This window comes from Carlito syrichta, unplaced genomic scaffold (assembly GCF_000164805.1).
Source record: "Carlito syrichta isolate Samal-C Ts95f unplaced genomic scaffold, Tarsius_syrichta-2.0.1 Scaffold309639, whole genome shotgun sequence".
In the NCBI taxonomy this organism is placed as follows: Eukaryota; Metazoa; Chordata; class Mammalia; order Primates; family Tarsiidae; genus Carlito; species Carlito syrichta.
This window is the reverse complement of record NW_007253735.1, coordinates 70,950-81,879: the sequence shown is the minus strand read 5'-3', so window position 1 is coordinate 81,879 and position 10,930 is coordinate 70,950. Positions and strand designations below refer to the sequence as shown.

The 10,930-nt window shown below is 37.0% G+C and overlaps 1 protein-coding gene across 1 annotated transcript; it reads right to left on the bottom strand.

The window, feature by feature from the left end:
• Positions 1 to 1,408: 1,408 nt before the first annotated feature.
• LOC103269914 (glycine N-acyltransferase-like) lies at positions 1,409 to 9,858 on the bottom strand. The gene is made up of 5 exons (XM_008067467.2): positions 9,769 to 9,858; positions 6,114 to 6,221; positions 3,745 to 3,871; positions 2,201 to 2,372; positions 1,409 to 1,811 (listed from the first exon to the last, which is right to left on the bottom strand). Exons 1-5 carry the CDS (start codon positions 9,847 to 9,849, stop codon positions 1,409 to 1,411), a joined length of 891 nt encoding a protein of 296 aa, XP_008065658.1. The 5' UTR covers positions 9,850 to 9,858.
• Between the last annotated feature and the right edge of the window lie 1,072 nt (positions 9,859 to 10,930).

Genomic DNA, 10,930 nt, shown 5'->3' with positions numbered 1-10,930 from the left:
ATACATACAAAGCAACAATCACAGAAGGGAATAATCTCCAAAGACTTAATGAAGCATTGTTGATAGTGAAGGGAAAGTCCTCCAGGAGAGAAAGGAATGTGTCATAGTGCCTAGAAAACATTATCTACACCCTGCCCCCAAGCTCCAGAATATTTGGCAAGTGTCTCCCAACTCATTCATTAGTGTAATCAAGTTCAAGCTTGAACTGCTTGAGGCACAGCAGCCCATAAGTGGAGAGACGCGTCAGGGGGCAAAGAAGGCGACTTTGTTTCAAAGAGCCAACAAACCAAGAGGATGGTGGACTAATGTTCCAAAGAACCATCTTAAGTCAGCACAAATTTAAGACTCTTTTTATGCTAAGGGCAGGGTGGAAAGAAGGGAGGGTTGGGATCAACAGGTGACTGAAAACTGCAGACATCTACGTGCCAGCAAGGATCCAAGGAGCTGGGGAAACTTCCTTGGTCAGGTCACAACTTCCCAAAGTCTTTAACATAACCCTGTTAATTGTGTGTACACTCTCCTTATCTCCTTGAGAACTAGTTTTACAAAAGGGACTATTTAAGTTTTTCTGAAGTTGAACCATAAGCCAAATTCTTCCTATAATTAACAAAGCTCAGCAGATGCTTTAAAAAAAAATATTTCAATAGCTTTGGAGGATACGAATAGTTGGGCTTTAAGAGTATCCACAACTCCCACCTGTGCCTATTGTACCCAATAGGTGATTTTTTTTGGTCCCTCCACTCCTTTTTCCCTTCCTCTTGAGTCTTCAGTTTCCATTATACCATCCTCTATGAGTAGACGCTTTTTAACTTAAAGGACATTACTATGGGGGGTGGAAGGGAAGTAAGTCAAAGGCAAAATTAAGTCAGTGATACGTAGCCTTCCACCATTGTTAAACTAGGATTTCTAGGATAATTTATTTGGAGATTGGGTGTGTGGATAGATAGATAGATAGATAGATAGATAGATAGATAGATAGATAGATAGATAGATAGACAGACAAACAGACAGACATTCACTTATTCGGGTCCCAGAGATCCTGGATGTGTGAGGGGTTACACTATGTGAGTCCAATGCAAGAGGTCCTGGGCTTGTTTCCCTGGAGGAACCTGTGAGTACAGGGACCATAGTGACCTGTTGACCATCACACTGCCTCCCCAGAGCCCAAACAGTGCTCACTTCTTTCCTGCTGATGACAATTTTAAAAAAAGTTAGCATTCTTGTTTTAATTCAATGGTTTTTAATAGTTTAACAGTTAATTTTTATCTTGTTTTTATTAATGCAGATTTTCTTTACTGCAATAGCTTTAGGGGGTACAAATAGTTTTATCTTTTCTTTTCATCCGTCATCCAGTCCTCCAACCACATGCCCAGGTCCACCCAACACTGTCTTCTGTTCAGGACTGGCCTCACAGAGGCATGCAGTTCCACTGGTTCCAGTTTTCTTTCAGGATGATATGACACAAAGCGTGACTCACTTTTTGCATAGCTATGTTCTTCCTGTCTACGTGAGAATAGATGGGAAAGTCAAGTTTGTCCAATATTTGGACCAAGGAATAGGCAACATAGGATATGAGGCCCTGGGACCGGTACTCAGGCAAGGTGCCTGCCATCCGTGTCTCTCCAGTCTGGTCCATCAGGCTCCAGGAAACAGGGCTCCCCTCTGGCCCCAGCAGACAGATGCTGGGGAAGTTCCGAATACAGCGCTCAATGAATTTCCAACTTCTTTCATTGCCACCATGAAACCAAAATTTATTCACCAAGGGAGCATGGGAAGCATCAAGGGATGAGAGTTTAAACATCTCTTGGTTGCTATGAAGGGTCCAAGAAGAAAAAAAATCCATAAGTATGAAGGTATATATTTGTTCTTACCTCTTTTGTCTTGAGAGACAGTGAAGACAGAAGAAACAATAAGTCCCCATGAATGAGCTTGTGATGACAGAAAAACAGAGTGAAGTTCAGTGTTGTTGGCAGAAGGGAGCAAGACGGGCAGGAAGTGTCCAAGTGGTAGTCAGAGGCCTCATTTATTCCAGTTGAGAAGGGAAATGGTGGCGTCTTTTAAGCAGGAAAGATACATTGTCTAAGTTACATTTTTTGGGAACACTGTAGGAAGACCAGCGTGAAAGCAAGGAGAGAAGATGGGACGCTGCATCAGTAATGAGAGATATGAGCAGTAGAGAATGTTTTTTTATCAGACTCACATGGGCTTGGGCTTGCAATTATTGGGTGAAAAAGTCTTCACATCCAGCAGGGAAGGGGCAAGTTTCTTGACTGTCTCTGGAGTCATATAGAGAATGCACTGTGTGTGTTTGACTTTGAAACATTTAGTGGCTGCAAGATTTTGTATCACCTCATTCAGGCTGGACTGTGAACCTAGATGGGGTTATAATAACCAATGTAATGGTTTAGACACATTCCAGGGAGAAGCTCTCCAGTGGGGCAGGAAGTAACTGGGATTATGTCTCATAAAACCTTGCTTCTGGGCTTGATGCTGCCACAGTGTGATGTGAGTTACATAGTCATGCTTTGTATACTTGTTTCCTGCTTCTTCTAAGGGAAAACATGGCCAGGAATGGATTTGGCCATGGTTGTGTTGTTAGTGGCAATACTGACACTAGAACCAAGTTTTCTGGGATACATAATCATGTAGCTTTAATAATCAAGTAGATGTGTTTTTTTAAAAAGGTTAGGTAACATCTACTGAGCTATGTTCTTAGTGTGATGGATTGTTGTGTAAAGACCCACAGTTTCCGCATATATCCCAGAATCCCTTCCTGGGATAGCCTTCTCCTGCACTGCATCTGTCCTTGGCCATGTGACTTGCTTTTACCAATAGAAAGAGAAAATTTAATGTAAGGAGATGTGTAAACATGCCACCTTGAGGTTTTCCCTTCTGTCCCCTTTCTTGGTTACCTTAAGACTAACACCATTTAAAAAGCCTACTGAAGACATGTGCTCCTATAATGTCACCACAGTCACCAGTTGGCACTGACAGCCAGAATCCTCATTCAGACACATGAATGAGGCCATGGTAAGACCAACCAATAGTCCATTCATGAGTGACTCCAGATGAGACAGGCAGAATAACTGCCTTACAAAGCCCACATCATTGATTCATAGACTATGAGGTTTGCTCACACATCCAGTAATCTGACACATCTAGGTATCATGCTAAGCTGTCCCTAGTCAAAATTTTATTTGATCTTTTTAGTGCCCTGTATTATAGATAGCATTATTATCCTCATTTTTATATATGAGGAACATGATCTCAGAGAAGGTAAATCAGTTGGTTAAGATCACATAGCAAGTAATAGGCAGATGTCCTCCTAGGGAGTCTGATTTCAGAGGGCATGCTTGTCACCACAGCAGTTTTCCCTGGTCACTTGAGAGGTGATCTATGACAAAAAGAGTTATTATGCTTATTCCAGGAATAGAAGGCCAGAGGGGAGGCTCCTTTCTGGCATGTGATCACCCTATGGATTCAGTTGCAGCTGCAAAATATGTCACAAATCCTTAGTACCAAGACATTATATTGAGGTGCCCTAATAAACTACATTCTTTGCAAGTTTTAAGGTTTGATTTTAAACCTTAAAACACACCTTTACAGGTATAGTTAAAGCTGAGTAAAAAAAAGTTGACAGTGGGCCAAGCATGTATAGAGCCTGAAGGAAGAAGGTACCAGTCATCTGAAGACTTGCTTGGGACACAGAAATGAGTCAGCACACATACCATTCCTCATACTTACTCTGAATCTGTAAACATTGTTTCCAGTTGATGACTTCTGGTGAGCCAAGGAATTCCTGACAGTTTTTGAGGTCTTTGGAGTAAATATGGTAAGTATTGGTATAATTATCAAGGTCATCTGTCATATCCTATTATCATTGGGAAAACAGAAATAAACCACATTTTCTGTATTTTATAATTGCACCTCTATTTTTAAAAATTCCATTATACCAAATTATTTTTAATTAATAAAATATCGGTGTTTTATTGGCACCTTACAATTATTCTGAATCATTTAAATCATGAGATAAAAACCAGAGACTCAAGTATTTGATCTATGAGGAAAACCTTCAGAGCAATGCTGTTCTCTCTTCATGTATCACAATAAATCTGGGCAATCACTTTAGGTCCCCTTCCACTCTGGGAGCTCTTCTGTCCTTTCAATAAATCCTACTTTCCAAAAAAAAAATTTTTTTTAAATCCAAGACACAATTATTTAGAAAGCATTTTTGTACACCTCCATCATCTTCAACAGGAAGAGAAAATCAATCAACAACAAAAAAGTGTCTGTTGTAAGAATAAATGCTACTACAGTTTGAGTACTTGCAGAACACACAAACTATGAACATTACAGAGCTAAATTTAATACAGACAACTCTAGATTAAAATATCCATCTCTGAAACCAAAGATTAAAAACCAATTAGAAATGTTTTCTTTTAAAAATGGTTAGACAGATGGAAGTTTCAGAAAACAAATAGGCAACTTATTCAGAAAGATCTCAGATTATTAAAAAACAGATGCAATTATTTGGTAAAGGAGGCAAAGGAAAATATTACCACAATTAGTGCAAAATCAGAAAACTTAAAAAAAGTTGGACAATTTTGCACAAAAATACAGTCTCAAGTCAGTAATTATACACTTGATAGACTTTGTTGCATAAGATCACATTTAAAATATAAAATAATTGCATTTTAGTTTATTTTTTACTTTTGATGTAAACTTATTCATTTGATATATTGCTTATTTTTTCATTTTTAGACTGACAAAAATTGTATGTATTTATCATAGACAACATATATTGAAATATGTAAACATTGTAAAATGACTAAATTGAGCTAATTATCATATGTATCACCTCACATACAATTAACTTAGATTACATTATGCTAAGTGAAATAAGTCAGACACAGACAGACAAATACTACATGATCTCATTTGTATGTAGAGTAAAAACAAGAATTCATAGAAGGAAAGTTGAATGATGACTATCAAAGTTTCGGGTGGGGTGAGTGGGAAATTGGAGAGTTGATCAAAGGATAAAAAAATTCAGTTAGGAACCGTTCAAGAGAAATATTGTATAGAATGGTGACTGTTAATAACAATGTATTATTTTCTTGAAAATTCTAAAGGCAATAGATTATAAGTGTTCTCACCACAAAATGATAAGCATATATAGCTAAATTTAGTGATTTTAATAACTTTATATTCAAGGTATTATACTAGTGGGATTTTTTTTTTGTCTCAGAATAAGCTTATGAATTTTTGCCTTGATATATATTACATATTTAGTTTCAAAAATTTTGAAGTTTTTCAAATGGATGTGAAAATTCTAGCATTATAATTTTGGTCTTTATAGTCACTCTAACTTATTATCCTGTTTAGCAGCTTTATATCTTTGCCCTTTTTTTTTTCTGGTTAGAATATCCATTTTCCACATAATATTTATAAATATATTTTACCTTTAAACTCAGTTCAGATAAAATCTCCGCTAAGAAGTATTTTAAATTTTTTCTTGTAACATCTACCTCCAACTTCTATATATATGTACCTTTTTTCTCTCTCTTTATTTTTGAGTTAGAGTCTCATTCTTGTTGCCCAGGCTGGAGTACATTAGCACACTCACGGCCACTGCAGACTCAACCTGCTGGGCTCAGGCGATCCTTCCACCTCAGCCTTCCAAGAAGCTGGAACTACAGACGCACACCACCACTTCCAGCTAGTTTTTGTGATTTATTGTAGAGGCGAGGTCTCACCAAATTGCCCAGGCTGGTCTCAAACCCCTGGGCTCAGGCAATCCTCTCAACTGGCCTCCAGATTGCTGGGATTACAGGCTGAGTCACCGTGCCCAGCCAACTTCTTTATGTGAATCAGGTTTCTCTTGAGCTATTTCTGAATTTTGTACATCTTGTGCTCTTGTATAATTCACAATTAGTTGTAATTTATCTGTATGTCTATCTTTTCCTCCAGATTGTCAGCTTCTTGAGAACTGGAACTTGTTGATCATCACTATGATTCAATTCTGTACACCCTGGGTTTACCATATTGGCAAACATGTAGGCACATGGAAAATATAAAAAGAGAAGAACATTCACCCACATCTGGCACCTTACCTGCTCCTGAGGGCGGACAACCACTGTATTGAAATCAGGCCACTTGTCCACCAGGGCTTTTAGCTTGAATGGGTTTCCATGGTTCATGTGGAAAACAGTCCCGTAAACCTGCAGGACCCCAAGAAAGTGAGAGACTTCAGCTTATTAGTAAAAGATGCCACAGTGCCTTGATTGATGAGGACAGAATTATTTCTGCAAAATCATAACATTCTATGATAGAAAGGAGCTGAGAGAATCTCCATGTACTTTTGAATCCACAAATAAGAAAAATGTTTACTGCCCATCAAATATAAAACATGCATACACTAGTAAAATATTCAGATAAACAAAATTAATCTTTTAAAGACTATTATTCTTTATTGTAGGATTTAATATTGTCTTTTCCCAAAAATTTCAAATATTTATACGCATAAAGACATACAATTTTAGAAAAATAAAATTACTCATACTTTCTATTTTTCCAACCGAACATATTGTGGGTCCATTTCTATGTTAATAAACATAAAAATCAATTTTTAATCATCTTATCATCTTTAATGGCTAAGTAGGATTCCATTACATGAATGCATCACCATTTATTTATTCACTTGCCAATTGATAGCCATTTCTGCCATATTCAACTTTTCACTTAAGTACTTCTTCATAGAGTATGCTTCACAGGAGTCTTTGCATGGCTACTCAATATTTTCTTAGAATATTCACAACGGTAGTTGCTGGTTCAAAGTTTGTATACATACTTAAAATTCTTTAACATATATATCCAGCAGTTAAATGAATTCCTACAAACCAGAATGCTATAGCTGACTACTCAAGAGAATGAGTTTGGGGTTCTCAAGCCTGGGTCCACCTCTGTCATGCTATGCAAGCTATTGAGGAGTGAAAGAAGGGGAGAGGGTGAGAGTGAGTGAGAGCAAACCCCATGAACAGTAAGTGTCCTTATGACTTGGGGATTGTAGAATGCAGTAGTGGATGTCAGCAGACTTCATGCCAGCTGTGAACATGAAGCCTTAGCAGATACCAGTTTGGAAATATGCCAATGACCAAAGGTCAAAAAGGCCATGTACACCTCATTCTTTCCACGACAAATAGATGACGACCAAGGACTGCAACTGTATCCTGTCACCCCTAACCCCACATGAACTATTGATCTTAGACCAAGGAGACACAAAAGGGAGAATAAAAGCTAAGTTGACTGAGTTTATCCAAATTTATTGTGCTTTCAGCCATGAGTGGTGGTTTGATAGGGAAATTCAGTACAGTTTGGGAAAAATATAGAGGTTTTTTTTTACACAATTGTGCCTTGAGCCTGTTAAAATGTATTTATACTATATTGTTCATTGCAAAATCTGAAGATATATGTAAATGTTATTCTTTTTTTTTGAGTTGTAGTCTCACTCTGTCTCCCAAGCTGGAGTTCTGTGGCACATTCACAACCACCCCGGTGTCAACATACTGGGCTCTGGAGATCCTTCCATCTCAGCCTTCCAAGTAGCTGGAACTACAGGCTCATGCTACTATGCCCATCTAATTTTATGCATTGTAGAGACGAGGTCTTTCCAAGTTGCCCGGGCTGATCTCGAACCCACGGGCTCTGGAAATACTCTCACCTCGGCCCCCCAAAGCGCTGGGATTATAGGCTGAGCCACCAAGCCCAACCTGAAAGGTTATTCTTTCATAATGCCATAGTCAAATTAATTAAAACTCTTTTTTTTCTTACTGAACACAAAACACAGTGAATATAACACAGTGGGTAGCTGTTATCAGTTGAATCAACTGTTGATATCTACAATGAAGTGTGCTTAATATTTATGGACTTTGGGGACTCAGAAGTGTGAAGCTGAGAGAGGGTGAGGGATAAAAAATTACCCACCATGTACAATGTGTGCTAGGAGGGTAACGGGTACACTAAAAGCCTTGACTTCTTTACCATTATGCAATTAATCCATGTAATGAAAAAACAGTTATTTTTAAAAAAATGTATTTAATATGTAATACCTAGAAGAATGAATGAACATGTTCTCAACTAGGTCCAAGTTAAGTATTGAGTAATAGTGAGTTCTAGGTTATCTGTTAAAGTTACCTGGTATACAAATATTCTAAAATACCATTAAGGGAAAATATGTATTTTTTAATATGCACTCGAAGAAGAGGAATGTTATTCCTTTACAAAAGTTGAGAAGCCATAATAGCCACCTTATCTCACTCTACTCCAAGAAAGGGTTATTGAGGTACACCAAGAGCTTTTCTCAAAATGACTAGAGTCCCCTTAACACAAGAAATAAGAGAAATTTAAATCACAAAATTCGACATCACAGAGCATTGAAGAAAAACTTTTAGCCTGGAGATTTATTTTTTATTTTTTTCAAATTTCTAGCCCTTTCTTCTTCTTCTTATTATTACTATTATTATGCTTTACTTTATTTTATTATGAAGATGTGGTGTACAAATCGGTATTAGGTACATAAAGTTTACATGCAGGTGAGGTTTGAAACTAACTGGTTCTCACTTCCCCTGGTTTAGGATCAGGTATCCTTAGAGATGCTGTGTGCTCCACCTCTTCTTTTGGCAGTGTTCTGCTACTGCCGATTAGCCTGGAGAAACTTAAAAAGTAGTCGCTTGTCACAAAAAATATCTCAGGCAAGTGTTCATGGAGTGTCTAACTGATGTAACCACCAAGAAAAATTCGCTGACTTTCTTGAAAGTTGTCTAGATTTTAAGGATTGTCAAGTGAAGGCAGCTAAATATTAGGTAATATTAATAAACATTAGTGGGAGCTATCAGTGTGGGTGATTTCTGTTTTAGATTAGTTGACTTGAAGCCACTTTGTTTGTTATTAAAGAACAGGGTATATTGTTTTGTTAATTTATTTCTAATGATTGAAAAATAAAACCATAAGATCTACAAATAAAGAATGCTAATATTTTCTCCATTACACTGAAAAAAAAAAAGGAAATAACAAATCTGATAGGGAAGGAGAAAGTTGAATGCATTTATCTTACCTAAAATATATTAACTTTATAGGGATACAGTTTTTTAAATATTTTAAATTTTTAACATTTATAAATTTCAATATTTTATTTAATTTTGAGATTTCTAATTATTTGTACGAGGTTAAGGGAGATATTGGGAGCCAGTCCCAAAATAGCCTGATAATGCATTAAGTTCAGAGCTACTGAGAAATTTTAGTCAATATAGAAACTGACCTGTTACTAATTTCAAAGGAGACTCATAGTGGTAATCTCTTACCTGGCAAGTGAATGAATTAGAATGAATAAAGTCAAATTAATATGCAATGTCAGTCAAATTTGGAGGAGAACTCTGGGCAAATTCCAAGTGTTGTGAAATACTTGGAAAAGCAGGGAAATAATGTTTTGAGTCAGCACAGAGCAAAAGGCAGTGTTTGGACTCAGGTATACCTATGTTCATATCATAGCATTGCAACTCATTTTGTGTGGGATATCAGACAAATTGCCATTTTCTCATTAATGACATGGCCATGACAGCAAATACCTTGCAGAGAGATAATGCAAATTAAATAAGAGAAAGCATGAAATAGTGCCTGGCTCAAAATCGGAGATCCATAAATGTACATCTTTCCCTCCTCTTTCACAGCAAGTTTCTCTTCCTTACTACCCTCAGAATTTTCTGTTGTTACCTTTAAGGAGGAAGGGAGGCTTTTCCTCAAGGATGTCTCCAGCATCTGCAGCATCTGGGCACCTTGCAGTTGTAACATCATGGAGGATACTGTAGCCTGGAGAGAAAACCAAAGAGTGAAAACAGAATAGCTTTCAAAACAAGAGTAGCAAGTTACCATTAACTATATTAGTGGCCAGGTTTTCATTCCGGGTCTAGTCACTTAACTCTTTATCAACTGCAAGGAAAGATGAGAGTGGTAGAACACATCGGAATATTTCTGTGATTTTTTTTCAGTTCCTTTTCTTACCCTTCAATGAATTTTAGCCATTAGTTTCACTTTTCCTTAACAAGCACTTTTTAAATTGCTGTAATATCTTTTGTACTTTAGTTGCTACCAGTGATTCTCTTGATTCCTCTAGGAGTTACAAGTAACAAACCATGTAACCTTGGGAAATTTACTTAACCTCTCCAAGACTTGGTTTCTTCAAAGGCGGAGGGACTATAGTGCTGTCTAATTAACAGAATTTCTGTGAGGATTAAATGGGGGGGAGGGGAATACATGCAATGTCCTTAGTAGAACACTGGTCATATAGTAAGCACTAAGCATTTTGTCATTTATTTGATTATTACTACCATTCCTCACCTTTTTTCTCCTCATTACACCCAATTGAGCTGAAGTGCTGTATATTGCTTGGTATTTTGATGCAGCCATTTTAAGATAGGGCATTCTGAATGGTCTAAATACAAACAATAAACCTTTTTAAATATTATTATTACCAAGCCATATTCAAAACTGATAATCTCATCCTATCACCAACACTTGCACTATTTTTTAGTTTGATTCCATTTCATTTTTTAAAATTTTCTTAACTTTTGATTTTTTAAATTTTAATGATGTGGAGTGGAATTCAGGACTAGGTATACAAGTGGTCATCGTACAGGTAAAGTTTGGGCCTCCCTTTGGTCCCCACTTCACCTGGTTTGAAATCAGTTATCCTTATTAATGTTGTGTTCCCCCCTCAGCAGAATCCCACTACTGTCAATCACTTTCTTATAGTATTATGGTAATTGTTCAGCGTCTATTAGTGAATGAGAACATGTACTCAGTTCTATGTTTCTGTGATAGATCACTGAGTATTATAGACTTTAAGTACATCCAAGTTCATATGTTTGTCCTCCTT